Source organism: Callithrix jacchus, chromosome 11 (genome assembly GCF_049354715.1).
Source record: "Callithrix jacchus isolate 240 chromosome 11, calJac240_pri, whole genome shotgun sequence".
NCBI classification, from domain to species: Eukaryota; Metazoa; Chordata; class Mammalia; order Primates; family Cebidae; genus Callithrix; species Callithrix jacchus.
The window spans coordinates 69,024,723-69,045,091 of NC_133512.1; the positions used below are offsets into that span (position 1 = coordinate 69,024,723).

General features: G+C 37.1%; 1 protein-coding gene across 1 annotated transcript in view; it reads left to right on the top strand.

Moving 5' to 3' along the window:
• The first annotated feature begins 1,279 nt into the window (after nucleotides 1–1,279).
• The window catches only part of SEMA3C (semaphorin 3C), a 177,981-nt gene continuing 158,891 nt past the window's right edge, over nucleotides 1,280–20,369 (top strand). Inside the window, exons 1-2 of the mRNA XM_002751658.5 lie at nucleotides 1,280–1,607; nucleotides 3,590–3,730. Of these exons, the coding sequence (XP_002751704.1) occupies nucleotides 3,628–3,730 (103 nt within the window). The 5' untranslated portion in view covers nucleotides 1,280–1,607; nucleotides 3,590–3,627. The remainder of the gene's footprint in view (nucleotides 1,608–3,589; nucleotides 3,731–20,369) is intronic.

The window sequence follows — 20,369 nt, forward strand, 5'->3', positions numbered from 1 at the left end:
TAAGAATTTAATGATTCTGTTTCATTATGTGAAGAAAATTGTCAGGTATAAGATAGAGAAATTACACTCCGCGTTCCTTCTGTAGAGTGACATCTGCTGGGCTGCGGACACAGTGATTTTAAGCAAGTGCCTGCTAGTTTTACAGCGATCAAAGTTCATTTCTCCCGATGTTTAAACATCTAGTTTATTGTGGTCCGGAGAAGCAATTTTCACTTAAACATCAAAGTCAGTTCCATAGTTTAACGAGTGTACCTGAAAGTAATGCTGGAAATATACCTCTGATATATTTCTGTACACGTGTAGTTACAGCTATCTGTTGGCATAACTCAAACAGCCTTTCAACACAGAACTGTGAAATAATTTCTTCTTGTAATTATGTTTGGGAGTACCTTGGAGGGGAACCTAGTGGATATGAGTCAATGTGGAGGGGTCAACGGAATTACTGCCTTCAGGGCATTAGAGGAAACTCAATAGGAAACAATACCCATTACAAGGATAAACTTGTGCAACAAGATTGTCATTTATCTTGACCTGTTTTCGAAAATACATGGCAAAGACCAGGCACGGTGGTTCACGCCTGTAATCCCAGCACTTTGGGAGGCCAAGGCGGGCGCTTCACGAGGTCAGGAGATAGACACCATCCTGGCCAACATGATGAAACCCGTCTGTACTGAAAATACAAAAAATTAGCTGGGCGTGGTGTGGTGCGCGCCTGTAATACCAACTACTAGGAGGCTAAGGCAGGAGAGTCGCTTGAACTGGTGAGGCGGAGGTCGCAGTGAGCCGGGATCGCACCACTGCAGTCCAGCCTGGGCGACAGAGCAAGAGTCTGTCTCAAAAAAAAAAAAAAAAAAAAGGAAAGAAATACGCGGCAGAATAAGGACAAAACTCACGCCCTTTAAAAAAGTCATCTCTTTGCCTTAAAAGGATGCAGTGATCCTTCCCTGGCAAAAATAAAAAAATTTTAAAAAACCACAACTGCCTTGCGTTTTGATATTTACGGCCAGGCAAAGTCTGAGTGTCTTCCAAGAGCCGCCGGCAACAAAAACCGTGGAGCGCACCGAGCAAGTTGCTCACTCTGCCGCGGACTGCGAAAGGAGCAGAGCTGCCAGGCTCGGGCTCCAGCCTGCGGCCGCGCATTCCTGCGTCTGACCCGCGGCGGGTTCTAAGGGTCGCCCCGCCCTGCCCGCCCCCGCGGCTCCCTGCCACGCTCTGGCCGACGCGCTCGGGGTGGGGCCTAGCGGCCGGCGGAGTGCGGCCGGGGCTGCGCGGCGGTGATGAGAGCCTGCTGGGCGGCGCGCTGGGGCAGCGGGAGACGCGCGCTGTGGCGCTGTAATCGGACACCAAGAGCGCTCGCCCACCGCGGCCGGCCACTTTCCATTCACTCTGAGGTGCTTGATTGAGCGACGCGGAGAAGGGCTCCGGGTGCCGCGGCTCTAGAGCGCTGAGATTCCTTTACAAAGAAACTCAGAGGACCGGGAAGAAAGAATTTCACCATTGGGACGTGCTGGAAATTAAGGGCGTCTGGGAAAAGGACTGGAGACGCAAGCGGATCCAACCCCGGTAGCAAATTGATGACTTTTCCGTGCTGATTTCTTCCAACCTCGGTAAGCTAAACTGGCCATTTTACGCATTACAAATTTAGCAAAAATATAACTTTCGGGGCCTGTATATTGACTTTTAATACATTGGTGTGCTCAAGCCTGGACGTTTTCTTAAGAGCACACGCGGTTTGTCAGGGAAGCTTTCCCCTTGCTGAGAGCCCTGCTCGAGTTGTTTCTTTAGGCTGTGACACCTGCGGAGAGTTTAAAGTTGAGTGTTACAGTGCCTTTCAAGGCAAAATTGCTCCAGAGGATATAAGAGAATTACTTTCTTATGTGTTACTAGCTTCCAATCAGCAGAAGTGAAAACAAGAGGAACGTCTGTGTCTGAGTTAAAGGGAAGAAGTTGTATGATACTGTTGGGGAGGCGGGGGCATATTTAAGAACTTGGCTTTCAGTCTCGCACTCCTCATCACTGGGTAGGATGTAAATGAAATTGCCAAGTAGACCACCTTTGTTTCATCTGCCATTGTATCCCCAGCATTATTCTTTGCAATTGGTGATATATGTCCTTTTGGGAGAAACAGATAAGGTAAGATGACAATATTAAAAAGAAAAGAAAAAGAAAAAAAAAAGATGTGTTAATAGTATCAGCTTGCTCAGTAAACATACAAAGGTTAGGCATATTAATAGCTTTTTTCTTTTGGCTTTAACTATAAAGTCAACAGAACCAAGGGACAAATTATTAAGGGAAAGTCATCCATAAAATCAGTTTCCTTCTAAGTTAATTTAGGGATGACAGGGTGAAGAGGTTGTGGAAGCAGGAAGAAACTGTTTCTTTTGAAAATTACCAACACAAACATCTCTAGAGTTTCCTCCATCTGTGTGGTAAAAGAAACATAACAATTTCATTTCTAACTCTCCTAACACATGCATCACCTAGGAAATATACTTACAATTTTCTTTAAAATAGCATATTCCATTTTATTCTTTTTATTCTGTATTAATGAAGCTGTCTTTTTCAATTGTTAGTGGCACTTACCAAGAAGTTAATAATTTTGTCGATGAAATTTTAATTTGAAAAGTCGAATGACTTGTTGTAACCTGTAAAAATAAATTTCTTTATTGGACTGTTGGGTCATTTTATTGTATAATTGTGGTAGAAGTAAAATGATTGCATTTCTTTTATGGTCCTGAGTTTATTTTATATGATGTGGCCACTAGAGCTCCCTTAGGTTTATGGAAACATATTATCTGACCTTCCTTGGGATTCAGATGTTAGTTAAGAGCATGTATCAATTTTATATCTATAGTTTCAAGCAGTGACACTTGTCTCTTTGATTTATCTTTGGGTATTTTGACAGCCCACTTTCAGGTTGATTTATTTAAAATATGCATCACCTAGGTCATTGGTTTGAATTTGGCACAAGTCCATAGTTACCTCATCTGCATCATTTAACAGCTGCCTGCTGGTCATCTGGATAAAATGGCAGATAACTGATTCCAGTGACATTAGTGATCAAAGATTGAGCACACATAGATTTATGTATGAAAACACCATTTCAGAGACAGTTACTCTAAAAGAGCTAAAGACTATGGAAGTGAGTAGGTCCACATGAATGTTCATGTGGGATTTTGCTACTGCTGTTACGTTAGTGGGGGGAAGAGTTCTCATCCAGTTATAGTCTATTAGCACAATTCTGTTCAAGTCTTTTTAGTGTAATGGATTTCTAGAGGGAAGACCTGTTAAAATACTGGGCTTTACTTCAGGTATCAATGCTTTTTCTGACTGCTTTGTTCTGTTTTGATGGTAGCATCATTTTGCTTAAAGATGAAAGTTTCTCTTGTTGCCGAATTCCAGACACAAATGAATTAAATCCACATTTTCACATCTGAGAAGCAAAGACACAGCACCTCCTACTGTTTGCATTACTGTAAAAGTTCAGGTGGCTCTTTAGTGAATAGGGTGTTTTGTGCAGATTACTGTTTTTTTCCTACTACTAAAATGTGAAATGAGATATAACGAACTTGTTATCTCTCTCTTAAAGGTATTTTCCCTTGGATATTAACCTGCATATCTGAAGAAATGGCATTCCGAGCAATTTGCATGTTGGTTGGAGTATTTATTTGTTCTATCTGTGTAAAAGGATCTTCCCAGCCCCAAGCAAGAGTTTATTTAACATTTGATGGTAAGAGAGTTGATAAACACTCGGAAAAATGTTATTTTAAATTTTATTTTCTTCCTTATCCAGATTCATTTTATTTTAATTAATAAAAATTAATGAAGAGTATAAAATATTACTGGATATTAATTAAAAAAAATATTTACTGGGCTGTTTTTTGGAGGACAATGGCTATTTTAAATGACTGGTTAATAGACAAAAACCCTCTGCTGGATTTGAGGCAATATTTTTGAAAATGCTTGTAGTATATGCTGCTTTTTGTAAAACAATTCTTCTGTGCTTGCCAGTGTACTCATGGGGGAGACGGGCAAGCTCAAAGCCTAGCATCTTTGATCTTACTATTCACCTGGAAATGTTAAGAAGTGGTCCCTTTATGCTAATCCTCAGCAGCAGAAAGAGCTATGCAAGTTTAATCACTAAACAATTATCCCAATTAATTTTTTGGGCATTAGTCTCAAAACTGGTTTCTCCATGTGTTGTTCTAATGGTGTTTCTTCTTTTTCCACAAGGATTTCCTGAGATTGGCTTAGTCCCCTAATTAATTGAAAAGGATCTAAAATAATAATTGGAAATATGCTTTTGATTGTTGTTGTATACAAATGTCCTCAGAAGCTTAGGGAAATGGGTGTGATTTCAATTTTTCACATACATAAAAGGTGCAAGGTCTTCTGAGGAAATGGTTTGTATGAGCTTTAATGCATATAGTTCAAAGGACTTACAGATGAATGATTTTGGTTAGTCAAGTAACCCATACTAATTGGACAGATGGAGTAAGACATGGATGAGGAACACCATCCTGGCAATCAAAGTCATTTATATTTTTATTACTTCTTTCAACTCTGCAGAAACTTCAGTGTCATTGCAAATATTTTTTCTTTCATTTGATAAACAACATACTCTCAGACCTTCCTATAGCAAGTTGTCTGCGAAACTCTTTGTTGTCTCAAATTTCAAATAGTCATTCAGTCAAACAGTTATTCAGAATGAATGACTGACACTTATCAGTCAAATGGCTGTTCTATTTTTTTTCTTTTTAAGTCACCAGTGCTTTCCCCAAGGTCATCATAAGCACCGAAGGAGCCATATTTGGAACTTAGAATGTGTGAGCTTCTAATTGCTTCCTTAGCCTTCATGCCAGGCATTCCCCTTAAAACCCATAGCTATGCAGTTAAGTTGTGAAGAATGGAAATACAGACCCTTTGAAGTGTCCTTTTTTGTCCCTTAATTACTAAAGCATCTTATAGACTGCCCACAAGTTTCCTCCCAAGTTGAGAACTATGAAATACCTTTTCAAATAAAAAAGAAAAAGCGTTAAGAAGTAGTGCAATTTCCCCTCTATTTTCTATATTTTTCCGAGTATATATAGAGATGCTGTGATCTAATAGATTGGATGTCTCTACCTGCTCTCTTTTCCATTGAAAATTAATCCAAACTTTTAATGTAAATATTAATAAAAAGTATGTCACCAGAGATAATGAACCAATTCTGTATTTGAAAAGACAATTACAATTCATATTTTACAGAAGGAAATTGCATAGTATAATCTTTTAGAGCCAAACTTCAGAACAATGTAAGACAGTGACAGCTCTGCTATACAGTACCTGGAGGTAACGATGAGATTTGAAATAATATATGCCTAATATTTTAAATGCTCTCAAACTCAAAACAGATTCTTGCAGAATAAGACTTTCCTTAATTTGTAACTTATATAGAATATGACATAATGAGTTATTGATCTCAAAGTTCTATAATGCCTGATATTTTGTTCTTCTCAAGAGTATTACAGGTACTCTTAGGAAAGAAGAGAAAGTGCAAATAATCATAGAGATAGTAAATCACTTATTTTGAATATAGTTTAAAAGAGATTTATCAACAGTGAGAATACATCTAATAAAATTCCACAATTTCTAACTCAATAATTTTAAATGTTCCTAAAATGAACTACATAGGCAAGGTATAGGAAAAGTATCAGACAAAAACATTTGTCAAAATGTACAAATTTTAAACCTTGGTTCAACACAGTTTTCTTAGGAGATTTCACAGTGTATCTCCTTGAGATGCCTGTTCCAAATTTATTATTATTTAAAGTTTCTCGTTAGTCAAATGATGACTTATCTGAATATCACACTAAGTAGGTTCTTAAGATTCCTCCAAAGTAGTTTATTCTCAACATCAAAATCTAGAGCTTTGTATAGGGTTAATATGTTTAAGAATATAGATATTTAAAAACATATGACATACTTTTATTTCATATTTCTAAATTTCTATGACTGTTTTCCAATTAAAAAATCAGAAACTGAAAGGTGTTTTGGGAAAATTCAGATAGTTTCAAGTTGCATCAGACAGAGGTCATTTGCATTACTTGTTTTTTATTTCTAAGTACCTTTATATTCTCTCATAATTACTTTACCTGTTGGCTCTTTTGTCTTGAATTCTCCATCGCTATAACTTGGTCCTCTGCCTGTCTCTCTCTGGGTGGAGCTTAAGAAGAAACCACTTAGTCTTGCATTACCTCAGGTGCAATAAGCATCATAGTCAATTTTGAGGTGTGTAGTAGGACAAGGAGTCTCTTCTCCCATCCATGTTCCATCCCTTTTTCTTGTGGTGAAATAATGGAGTGATAACATGTGTAAAACAGTGATTTACGGATTTGCCTTCCCTGTTGATCTAGGGCAAGGTCAACCAGATGGTCATCAGTCCTGTGGGAGAATGTACCTCTGATGTTATTAATTAGTTACATTTGTGCTACTTAAATCTAATGTTGAGACCTGTTACTTCTAATAGATATTTTCTTTTGTAATTTGTCTAAATCTCATTTGGTGCCCAGTAACTTTGCAAATGAATTTAAGGTTCACCCAAATACTTTTAGCTTAAGTTTTTCCTTAGTTAATATTGGCCAATCTTCCAGCTCATGGCTGATATTTACATTTACATTTGCATATGCATGATAGTGGTTTAAAAACAGAAAACTGACTGAGTGTGAGTTTTGAATTGGAAATAGGTATTTTATGAGTAAGCACTAGCCTTGCATAGGATTACTTGTTTTTACTTTTCTTTTCTTTTCTTTTTTTTTTTTCTTTTGACATGGAGTCTTGCTCTGTCGCCCAGGCTGGAATTGAATGGCGGGATTTTGGCTTACTGCAACCTCCGCCTCCTAGGTTCAAGCGATTCTCCTGCCTCAGCCTCCTGAGTGGCTGGGATTACAGGCACATGATACCATGCCTGGCTAATTTTTTTTACTTTTAGTAGAGACAAGGTTTCACCATATTTGCCTGGCTGGTCTCAGCCACATTGGCCTGTCTAGTCTTAAACATCTGCCCATCACAGCCTCCCAAAGTGCTGGGATTACAGGTGTGAGCCACCATGCCTGGCCCTGTTTTTTCATTTATTTACTTTGTGACTCATTTTCCATTTTGTCTGTGCTGAATTTTTAGTAATAAAACTGCCGAAGTCTCCAGGTCATTGACAGTATATAAATGAAAGACTATGAATTATTAAACATCTTTTAATGTCAGCTTCAACAAATAAAAGAACCCCTGTGAACTAATGAATTAAGCCCCAAAGCTGAATTGTTATTGGACAATAAATTCAAAATAATAAATTGCCTCTTTATGAACTCTGGTAGCATTAACATTACAAGGTACATTTGTTGAAAGAGTTTGTGTTGCGGTTGCCCAAGAAATGAAAATAAAGGCAATTGTTCTTGATTTCTCCATTAACCTTGGAAGATGCTTACACTGACTGTATTGAATCTCCTCAGAGCTAACACTTCCAGTATTTAGTTCTCAGATGTGTGTTACTGCATTTCTCTTTTAAGTCTCCTCATGATAGTTTCAGTTAAGTGTGACTGAAATATTTTGAAGCACACGAGTGTTTTAATAAACCCACACTTCAGGGGTGTTCTGCGAATAAAAAATCCCCTCTACTTTCCCCCTTGTGAGAGTTTAACTGACTCAGCAAAGGATTGATGAATTCAGTGTGAGTTGGACATTACCTAAAATGTAAGGGTCTAGAATAGAGTCGCACTAAATTCGTGAAGTAAAGCAGCAACTTAAAAACTTTTATAAAATACAATTGCAGTGGAAGACGAGAAGAATTGTGAAGAAATATAGCCTCATATGTCTATTTTCCTCTATAACACGTATTGATTTAGGACCCTGGTAGTCAAAATAAAACTAAGTCTCTAGTAGGCTTAAATTGGAGGGAGGAAATTTTATTCAGGTATTGCAAAGAATGTCTCTTGAAAATACTAGGAAAATGTATTACATTGATATGCTATGAATTTCTTTTAGAAAGTTTTTAGAAAAATGTGTGAGCCTATATTTTTCTGTTTAAAAAAGGAATTACTGTTCCAGGTGAGTTTTGTAAGATTCTAATAAGCTTGATTCTGTTGCCAAGAAATGATAATATGTGTTAAGCCATTCAGAGGTGTAAGGTCCCTACAATTGGGAGCAAAGAAGGAATGCTTTAGTGTTCTGAAATTAGAAGGGTGAGCTTGAGTGTTACGTTAATTGGTTAAACAACCAACCCAGTTTTATTAAAAAAAAAATGTGTCCTATTCTATGGATTAACCGTAGACATGCCTAAACATATGTTTAATTAAATTGAACTCTTTATCAAATGAAGATAGTGCACATGATCCTAGATAGCTTATTTTAAATTTGTTCACATGTTGATCATATATGTTGATATGTTCATATGTATTGCTAAAACTATGTTACATAGCCTTTATTTGCAATTTTGATTTAGAAAATATATCTAGAACCAAAGTTATACATTTTTACATTCTTCCTCAGTGTATACTACTTTTTGTCTTCTTTGTTTCAAAATAGTTTTGGTAATTTACTTATATTAGTTATAATAATCACTAACATCAATACTGCCTTTGGACAGCCATTTCTGTAGCTGCCATGAGAATTAGTTTTCCGATCCACAAAGATCACAATGAAAGGAAAAGAATGTTTCTCAGTAAGGTATGCTATAAACATATCATGTTAAGTGTATCACTCTAGAATTTTACATTTCTCTTAGAACATCAAACCTGCCTGAGAATGAAATAAAATTCATTCTTTATACCATCCCCAATTCCCTCTTTAATTTATGATTAATTAAGGTGAAGATGAGAGGAATTATCTCTCTGGAACATGTTTATTTTGTTGCTGTAAGTGAGATCTCCCTTTGTGCTTATGTGAGCAAGTCAATGCTTAGATAACTATAGAAAAATAATTATTCACTCTCCTCATTTCACTATGCAAATTTATCAGCGTTGACTCTCCATAGATTCACTGTACTTTGCACTGTCTCTTAAACAAAAGATTCAGATGTTCTTTTTCATGGATATCATTCATTGCATTAAAAACATAGCATTGAGACACACTTAATTTTTTCATTTCACAAACATCTTTTATATAACAAGGTACAAAATAACTATCGCTTTGGTTTTTAGTTCCATTACTGTTAAAAAGCATTGAGAGATAGAGCTGTGAGCTTTGGGCAAATTCCAGCACTCTTCCTACTGCATTTTCATTTATATGTTACTGAAGACCTCTGTTGTTAAGCAAAACACATTTAAAAGCAAGGAATAGAAAGGTAAGATATTTTCTAGCTCAGAGTATGTATTGGCAAGAAGGGCGCATGGAAGGCAGAACTAAGTGCTGAGCCATGTGCTATTTTAGGGTCACACTAGCCATGGAACAATTTGCTGAGCTGTAAAAGATGGCAAGTATGTTCTACATTTTAAGTTGTGTGCTTTTCAGAAACAATCATTTCAACCCATCCTCCTTATCCAATGGGAATGAACTGCCTTTAAGTGCTCAATAGGGATATGTTACTTCTGCAAGGCACTTTTTAAGTTTTCAAATAATTTCTTTATTACTTAATTTATTATAGAATGCCTATGAAGTAAGTTGGCATGGAGGCTGAAGTGCTTGATTAAGGTGATACAGCTTGACGGTGACATTGACGAGACTAAAAGAATGATATAAAAAGAGAAAAATTAATTATGAGCAGTGCTTGTATAGAGTCAGGGACACCCTGCAAATATATATTACAAAATCTGCAGAAATGCAAGGCTATTAATATGAATATTAACAAACTTGCTTCATGCTATTTCTTCTCCAAGTATGCATAACACTGTAGCTTTAACATGTCTTACATTTTTAATTAACTGCTGATTTTCAGCAATAATTTGAGGATCATTATATATCAGGCTTTAAATCTGTTTAACATCAAATTTTAAGTGCTTCTCAATTCTCTTTGCAAAGATTTAGGCAATACATAAATAAGAATAATTTATATTTTCATTTATCTCTAATTCATGCAAATTAATGAACATACTGGTCTTGTCTTGCCTTCCCCAAGTTATTGCTCTTGTAGTCAAGAGCTCATTTGATGTGCTGTGTACATCAGGATTCCATATTCCCCTTAGTCAATCCCTAGGATATTCTACTCTGCTCATTTTGTATTGCCTTAGAGTGAAAAACCCATTAAAATAATTTTATGTTCTGGTTTGAATTGATGCCACTGGAAATGCTAAATATTCTTGCCTTACTCAATTTTAACACTTGCTAGAATTTAACGTTCTTGATAATAAAAGTATAAAATATTCTACCTAATTTCTAAATTATTACCTTAGTAAAACTATTTTCTGATAAAAATGATCAGGTACCAGACTTTGAATACAAAGTCTTTGAATATAAGTCTTTGAAGTCTTATATTCAATCTTATTTATAATGTAATGGCTAACATCAAGTCTCTAGTCTATATTGAATAAATAAACCCAGGAGTTACAGCAAAACAATTTTACAGAAGATTTCTGTTCCTCAGAGAGGGGAGTCAGACTGTTGATCCAGCAAAAAGAAAACCTTAACTCTATGTAGAAATAATAGCTCTAAAGAAGCAGCTTCTGAAATTTTTTAGGAAAAACTTACTTCCTTTCAGATTTTTACTTTGAACAGACTGAATTATCGAGAAAGGATATATATCTGACTAAAAATAAATGTATAACACACACATCATCATCATCTATGAGTAAAAACCCATTATATTTTGATACCATTTTAGTCTTTTCTAAGTGTATATTCTCTTGTATATTCATATAGAAAAAATTCTTAAGTCAGAAAAAAGCTGTTGTACTCCTGGTATCATTTTAAATGCATTACTTATGATTTCTTACTTTACATTTATGAATAACTACAGATTTATAATTATATATTTGGATCATTAGTTTGGTGAACACATTAGTACTTAAAACATTTTGTAACAGTTATGTAGTGACAGCTTTTAGTGCAAGCAAGCTTTGGGCCAGGACAAGAAACTGGTGACTCGTGTATTTGAGCCCGGTCTCCCTCCCATTTTTTTTTTTTGGAGATGGAGTTTCGCTCTTGTTACCCAGGCTGGAGTGCAATGGCGCGATCTTGGCTCACCGTAACCTCCACCTCCTGGTTTCGGGCAATTCTCCTGCCTCAGCCTCCTGAGTAGCTGGGATTACAGGCACGCGCCACCATGCCCAGCTAATTTTTTGTATGTTTATTAGAGACGGGGTTTCACCATGTTGACTAGGATGGTCTCGATTTTTTGACCTCGTGATCCACCAGCCTTGGCCTCCCAAAGTGCTGGGATTACAGGCTTGAGCCACCGCGCCCAGCCCCCATTTTTTTTTTTTAAAGGAAGAGAAAGAGAAAGGGGAGAGAGAACAGGAGTCTTGCTCTATTGCCCAGGCTGGAATGCAATCTAAAAATAGGTATTTAAAACCTCTTTTATGATGATAATTGTGCTTAACAGCAGAGACAGGAAGGGATAAGGGAAGAAAATACAAACAGCCAACCAATATTTCATTTAAGTCTCGGAAATGCTATGCAAATGCTAAAGAGTGATTTACTTTCAATTATGTGGTAACTTTCAAAATAGGTGTAATGTGATACTGAGAAAAATGTATGTTCTGTGGACCTGGGGTGAAGAATTCTATAAATATTCACTGAGTTTACTTGTTACAGGTCTGAGTTCTAATCATAGATGTCCCTGTTAATTTTCTATCTCCTTGATCTGTCGAATATTAACATTGTGGTGTCAAAGTCTCTCGCTATTATTGCGGGAGTCCAAGTCTCTTTATAAGTCATTAAGAACCTGTCTTATGTATCTGGGTGTTCCTATATTGGGTGTATACATATTTACAATCATTGACTCTTGTTGTTGCATTGATCCTTTTACCATTATATAATGTCCTTCTTTGTTTCTTTTAGTCTTTTAGTCTTTGTTACTAGTAAAGTCTATTTTGTCAGAGACAAAAGTTACAACTCCTGTTTTTATTTATTTATTTATTTTTATTTTTGCTCTCCATTTGATTGGTGAGTCTTCCTCCAATCCTTTATTTGGGTCTTTGTGTGTCCTTGCTTATGAGATGGATCTGGATACAGAATAAAATTGACTTTTTATTCAATTTTCCTTTCTGTGTCTTTGATTGGGGCATTTAATCCATTTAAATTTAGGATTAATATTGATATTTGTGAGTTTAATATTGTCATTTAATGCTATCTGGCTATTTTGCCCATTAGTTGATATAGATTCTTCATTATGGACATACTCTTTACCTTTTGGTAAGTTTTTGGGATGACTGATACTGGTTGTTCCTTTCTGTGTATAGAGCTTCTTTCAGAAGCTCTTGTAAAGCAGGCCTGGTGGTGATGAAATCTCTGAGTGCTTGCTCGTTTGTGAAAAATTTTATTTTTCCTTCATTTTTGAAGCTTAGTTTGGCTGGATATGAGATTCTGGGTTGAAAATTCTTTTCTTTGAGGATATTGAATATTGACCCCTCACTCTCTTCTGGTTTGTAGGGTTTCTGCTGAGAGATCTGCTGTGAGTCTGATAGGCTTCCTTTTCTGGGTAACCTGACCTTTCTCTCTAGCTGCCCTTAGAATTTTCTCCTTTTTTTCAACCCTGGTGAATCTAACAATTATGTGTCTTGGGGTGGCTCTACTTGAGGAATATCTTTGTGGTGCTCTCTGCATTACCTGGAGTTGAGTATTGTCCTGCGTTACTAGGTTAGGAAAGTTTTCCTGAATAATATCCTGAAGAATATTTACCAGCTTGGATTCATTCTCTTCATGACATTCAGGTACACCTATCAAATGTAAATTAGATCTTTTCACATAGTCCCATATTTCTTGGAGACTTTGCTCATTCCTCTTTACTCTTTCTTCTCTAATCTTGTCTTCTCGTTTCATTTCATTAAGGTGGTCTTCGACCTCTGATATCCTTTCTTCTGCTTGCTCAATTCGAGTGTTAAAACCTGTGCATACTTCGTGGAGTTCTTGTATTCTTCAGTTCCATTTATTCACTTATATTCCTCTCTAAATTGTCTATTATCGTTAGGATTCCGTCAAACCTTTTCTCAAGGTTCTTAATTTCTTTACGTTGGGCTAGAACATGTTCTTTTAACTCACAGAAGTTTCTTATTACCCACCTTCTGAAGCCTAATTCTGTTAATGGAACACACTCGTTCTCCATCAGGCCTTCTTCCCCTGTTGAAGAGAAACTATGATCCCCTGTAGAGGGAGAGGCGTTCTGATTTTGGGTATTCTCAGCCTTTTTACGCGGGTTTCTTCCCATCATTGTAAATTTATCCACCTGTCGTCTTTGTAATTGCCAACTTTCAAATTAGGTCTCTGAGTGGACATCAAACTTGTTGATTCCCAGCACTGGAATCTGAGTAACCCACTGCACCGGCTAAAACAGTGGCATTAAGATTCATGGTGCTTTTCTGCCTGGAAATCTCCAGTCTGGCTTCCCTCCTGAGTCCCTTTTTCAATCAGCTGAATGGGCGACTCTGCCTTCCCGAACTCCAAAAGTCGACCAGAAGGGGAACCAGTCCCATTTACTCTGCACTGAGAAATGCTGCGCTGGCCACAAGAGTCGTGCTGGTGACCCGTGGGGTTCCTTCGCTGGGAATTTCCTGGTCCATGAGCAACAAAAATTCGTCTGTAAGTGTGGCGTCCTCTTGTTCTCTGCACTTTCACTGGGAGCTACAATCCTGAGCTGCTAGTAACTGGCCATCTTAGATCTCTCTCCTCCCTCTTATTTTTCTGTCAGCTAGTAATAGTGAGAACAAAATGACTTGTTGAATAGCAACCTGCAAAAGAAAGTAATCCATCCCTAGTACAGATAACAGGAATGTAAAGGGAGTGAATGGGGCACATAATATGTAAAGGCATTGGTAAGATAAATACCTAAATTTACTCTCTATGCCTGCCTTTTTTTCTCAGCCAGCAAAGTCTTGCAACCCAAGTTGCTAGTGTTACTATAGTTAGTTAGCATCAATTGCCAAAGAGCGAGCAGAATCTCAATGATAACATGTGAAATATAAACTTCAATTATGTGCTTCAGTTTTCCAAAATCCTCATTTCACAAAAGTTAAATTAGAAAAGACATTTTCTCTTTTGTAAATAGACATAACTTTGTAGAAACTGCGTGAAGTACACCAAGCTGGCACTTCATTCATCACTGAAATTTGATAATGAACACAATGGGCCTGAAGATTTTAAGAGAGCAAGAACAAAATTCGAAACTGAGAGTATGGGGAGTTAAACACTCTGGTAGGTTTTGCTTGACCTTCCTTGTAATCTAGGCAAGTAGAAGTAATATATGTGATTATGGTTTACTTTAAATGAGACTATTACATGTAAAAAGACAATTCCAATACTACTATAATTCTCAACCCAGAGGTCTCTTGTTTAATGGAATTAGTGAGTAGTAGCAAAGTGGTTATACGATGGGTTTGTATAAATATTATACAAATGATATTTTTCTATTGAATTTCATCACTTTATTAGAGTCCATGTGTATACAAACCATTCAATAGCCTGAAGTGAACAACTTTTAATAAAGAAACTTAACAGGATGATAAGGCATGCAGAAGTTTGAATATGGTGTGATGAATACTTGGGAGCCTTTTAAATAACTTGTCTGTCCTCAGATAGTTGTACACTAGCTATTATAACTCAAGCAAAAGAAAAACCTTATGACTTAAATTACCCCTTGATTTGAAAAGAATTACTGAATAATTTGTGTCAGTTGCCAGTCAGAGCCCTAAGTATTCCCTAAACAACCTAGTTCTGTATTCATGACTAAACATTATTATATACTAATGATGCAGTCAGTAGGAAGAGATTGGAGTCTCGTTGGTATTATTAGGAATCTGACATTAAATAGACCACCCTTTATAGAAGCAATCTTTCTGGCATCAAAAGCCTCCAACTTGGTTGGTCCATCCAGCCAGATTGTCGCTCCATAAATTCAGGCTCAAGGGCTTTTTCCTTTCTCCTGAACAGTAATACTCAAAACATTCCAAGAGACCAGAACATTAATCAGAAATAAAACAATGAGTGTATTATCATCACCAAAAGAGCATTTTGAATTTTATTAGAAGAAACCAATTAAGATGTTATTTTTAAGCAAAGGGCTTGGCATGGCTTCAGAAAGTTACTTTCCGGAGTGGCGCAGGAGTTTAGCTGGCACAAAGAGCAGCTCTTTAGCTTAGAGTTTTGACAGCTTTAATGCACATGCGACTGGAATTTTTTTTCTTTAAGCTGATTCTTTTAAAAGCCATGCTTCCTGCCACTGTTTAACATAATTGCATCAATCCTATTTTCCATTAGTAGTCAAAACCTGCTGATATGACTGGAGTTTTAAAACCTTTGTGTAGAAATCTAATTATGTAAAATTTTTTCAGAGAGAACTGATAATATGATCTATGCAGCTGTGTTTTCTATTTTGATATCTAAAGTACCGTAAGCAAAGGATTCTTTATGCTAGTGTTATAACTGTTGGTTATTTCTTTAGTTATATCGACAACAGTGGTATAATTAATTTTCTATTATAGAAGAAAAAACATTCAGTAATCTTTACTTTGTGGAAGAAAAAGCAGCATATACCACTTGGCTACAAAATAATGAAACATTCTGGTTTCAGGTGAAAGGAAATGCTTGCCTCTCTCCTTATTATATCTATAATATTCCTGTCTCTTTTATAATGTTTTTATTTTCAAGAGCTGTTCTGCATAGAATATTTTATAATGGTCTATTTTAGTTTATTTAATCCTACATCTACCTTCTATATTTCTGATATATATTCAAAACTTTTAATATGCATAATTGTATATAGATATTTATTGATATCTTACATTTATTTTCCCTTCTCCCCTCTTATTTTCTTTTCTTTTTTACTGACATGAGAAAAAGATTATCAAGCTTAGCTTGGAATTATTCATGAAATGGTAAAAGCTTTAGAGCCCAGGTGCTGATGGAATGTGTAGCAAGAATGTAGTTAAAGGTGGCCGAGAGTTAAGAGGTGTCATTTATTTGTGCTATGGAGATGAAATTACCTCTGCAGTAACCATCTTTGGTTTCCAAATTTTACAATATTTGATAGTAAGGCTTAGTTTTAACCTTTTCTAATACTGCTTCTGGGTAAAAAGAATATTAGATTTTTAATATCTAAAGATAAATTTGCTGAGGTCCATTAATAGCATCGATATTTTTCAAGATATGTATCTGTATGAAGTTCCAACAGTATAAATGTTGTTCATCTTCCAGTGGAAACAGGAAAATCTAGTTAGAATTGATTGTTGGTGGATTATGGATCAATAAGAGGAAAAATGCTCGTAGGCCCTTTTATAAAGATTGTTATGTCCACTTGTCTCTTCTTCTTTTGCTCTCTACTCACCCACCTTCCTTACAAAGAGGTTTTATTCAATTAAAAAAACCACACCCCAAAACGACATTTAATTCCCTGACCCTTTCACAGGGTCTAGCTTGTATAATGCTGTGTGCATCTCTGGGTATAAAGACAAGTGTGGCGTGAATTTGGCCCTCAGCAGCCACCTATGGTAGTAAGCAGGATAAGCCAACCATGTAAATATTACACCAGGAAAACCCTGGTGCATACCATAAAAGAGGCACAGACACCTCACAAAAGGTGACATTTTAAAAAGGAAAAATACGTTAAACTAGTTTAGAGCATCATCTTTAAACCCATTGTAGGCATTCATCATTTTGCTAGCAGGGATTAGCTTATCATAGTTATAAGCTGGATTGACAGGGGAATTAAGTTGAAATGCCAAGGATGAGCTTATTGCACTTGCACTTACTGCAACGGTCTCCAAGCCTTTGGGGCAAAATGCTTTTGCCGATTTTGTCTTGTTTCTTTACCTCCAAATTCCCAACAGTGTCTGTAACTGTGCAGAGTCATTATGACTGCCTGACTGATGGCTAACAAATAGGCTGACTCCTAAGTGGCCATAGCATTTAAAATCCTAAACTGTCTGTAGTGGTGGTAAGGGTCGCTATCTGTGTCTCTCTCTCCCTACCTCCCTCTTCCCGCCACCCCCCCAAAATTGGCCATAACTGAGGGTTGCAGCAAAGGCATGAAGGAGGCTATTTTAAATATCAGAAGTTCAAAACAACATTATCTCAAGAAATGTCTTTCTTGACAGATTACATACCCAGAGTTCAGAAGTTTTTTTCCTCTGTGCTTTCGTTTTCATCAGAAGTTTGCCACCCTATGATAAGGCCACAAGGCTTGAAGTTAGAAGAAAATTAGCACTAAGATTCAGAAAATTCAGGAAAAAAAGAGCCCTGTAATTCTGAGTTTTTGGAATGAGTGGTAAGGTTAAACCTGAGACTCTAGAACAGTGATTCTCAACCTTGGCTGTGTGTTAGAGTTATATAGAAGCTTTAAAAAATGCTGATGCCAAGGCCACACCCCAGACCACTTCAGTCAGTCTCTCTAGGGATGGCACTAATGTTGTAAAACTGTCCCAGGTGACTCTAACCTACTGCGATATTTAGAAGCCACTTTCCCTAAGTCCCTAAATGCAGTTTCTGTTCCACAACATGAAAGGGTCAGAGAACTCATTTTAATAGTAAAAGAGAACACTGTTCAATCTAGTGTTCTAGTGGTTTTCAGGTTATAGTCAATACTAAAAATTAAAATTTCACTCCTTTACTCAACAACTGAGATTCTCAAAGCCAGATAAATCATCATCAGTGTAGTGGTAATGCAATTTGAATGTCTACAACCCACTAAGAGTGAAAAAAGTCCCTTCACTTATGTGTAGAATATAAAGACCCATTTCAAAACCATGATTTAGAAAATTATGTTCTAGTTTTTAGATTCTTTGTATTTTGAGACATAATGACATCTCAGTAAGAATCTCAACAACTTGAAAAGGTATTTAGGCCAGGCATGATGGCTCAGACTTGTAATCCCAGCACTTTGGGAGGCTGAGGCCGGTGGATCACTTGAGGCCAGGACTTTGAGACCAGCCTTCACAACATAGTGAAACCTAGTCTCTACTAAAATTACAAAAATTAGCCAGATGTGGTGGTGCACTTCTGTAGTCCCAGCTACTGAAGAGGCTGAGGCATGAGAATCACTTGAACCTAGGAGGTGGAGGTTGCAGTGAGCCGAGATCGTACTCTAGCCTGGGCAACGGAGTGCTACTCTGTTTAAAATAAAATAAAATAAAATAGTCCTTTTGGATACATTGGTTACATTATCACATATAACATACAGGGGATTAAATACGGGTTTGTTAATAGATGCCCTCTGTGTCTAATGGTGGGATAGCAGGCTTTCTAAAAGAGGAAGAAGCTATGGTGGTGGTAGGGGTGGGAAGAGTGGGAGTAGAAGATAGGGAAGGCTTCCTCTCACAAAAATGTGTCACTTATGGAAATGGGAGCAGGTTCTGACTTGTTTATGGTTGTTTCTTTGTATATCATTCATTTTCTAGCCTTTTAAATGATGTGTGATACAAAGTAGATACTTAACACACTTGTGTACTGCATAATGGTGTTTCTATGGAGAAAGACCACATATATAATGGTAGTCACATAAGTTTTATTTTTATTTTTATTATTTTTGAGAAAGAGTCTTGCTCTGTCACCCAGACTGGAGTGCACTGGTGCAGTCTCAGCTCATGGCAACCACCCCCTCCTGAGTTCAAGTGATTCTCCTGTCTCAGCCTCCTGAGTAGCTGGGATTACAGGCATGTGCCATCACACCTGGCTAGTTTTTGTATTTTTAGTGGAGACGGGGTTTTCACCATGTTGGCCAGGCCGGTCTTGAACTCCTGACCTCAGGTGATCTGCCTGCCCCGGCTTCCCAAAGTGCTGGGATTACAGGCTTGAGCTACTGCACCTGGCCCCATAAGATTATAATACTGTATTTTTACTGTACCTTTCCTATGTTTAGATATGTTTAGATACACAAATGCCATTGTGTTGTGGTTGCTTGCAGTATTCAGTATAGTAACATGCTGTACAGGTTTGTAGCTAGGAGCAACAGGCTGTAGCATATAGCCTAGGCATGTAGTAAGAGATGTCATCTAGGTTTGTATAAGTTCAATATATGATGTTCGCACAATGACAAAATTTGCACTTATCGCAACATACCTTCATCGTTAAGGGATGTGTGACTGTAAGTACTTGAAAGGATGGAAGGAATGAATTTTTCTGTATTAGGAGTTGGGCAGAGGTAGAGCAGAAAGAACCAAAATAGTGGATCAAACCTTTTCAGGGCTCTCGGTTCCAGGATCATAAGGTGCCAGTAATTTGGAGGGCTTATGCTCTTACCCTTCTTCTTAGCAAATAATCTTGGCTTAGGTCTCTGCCCTTTGTACTATAATCCTACTGTTTTCACATAGGCGGAAAAGCCATGAGCTAATGGCTGACGGTTCTGCTTTAGTATACTCAACAAATTACACAAGGAAAAGTACAAACACCCTTGGTCCTCTAGAAATAAACCTGGGATTTCATTGAGGAATATTGGAAACTTCACTGGAGCCTGGAAATGGGAACAAAACTGCCCCTGCTATTACGAGTTAGAAGTCATGTATTATTTTAGTATGATGTTGTGATGTTATGATTACATTAGATTTGGTATTAGATGAATCAATAATGTTGGCCTTGAATGATGGATAGCTGAAAAATTCATCTGGACCATGAAAATTTATTGTTGTTTATGTGATCAATTTAATATTTGTACTTTTTCAGGAACATAACTTTTCCTTAGTTATATGAGAGGTTACCTTTGTTTTAAAACATACAGGTAGAGATGCTTTTGTTAGCTTGTAAACATAGCTACATATTTACAATTGAAAAAAATTTATAGGGAAACAACTGTGTAAGTGATATGAGGTAGAAATAAGAAGTCTTATGGATACGTCAATAATAAACAGAGCACAAGTTGAGTACTTAGGTCCTTATTGCACCGTTGCACTCCGGCTTGGGCAACAGAGTGAGACTGTCTCAAAAAAAAAAAAAAAAAAGAAAGAAAAGAAAATTGTCAGTGTTGGCTGGAAAGAATATGTCATCTTTACTTGTTCTTATAAAAACATGAAAGCCGGGTGCAGTGGCTCATGCCTGTAATCCCAACATTTTGAAAGGCAGAGGTAGGCAGATACTAGCTGAGTGCGGTGGTGCACACCTGTAGTCCCAACTACTCAGGAGGCTGAGGTAGGAGGATCACTTGAGCCTGTGAGGTCAAGAGTGCAGTAAGCTGTGATGGCGTCACTGCACTCTGGCCTGGGTGACAGCAAGACAGTCTCAAAAACAAACCAGAAAACCCAAACAACATGAATTGAAAACTTCTT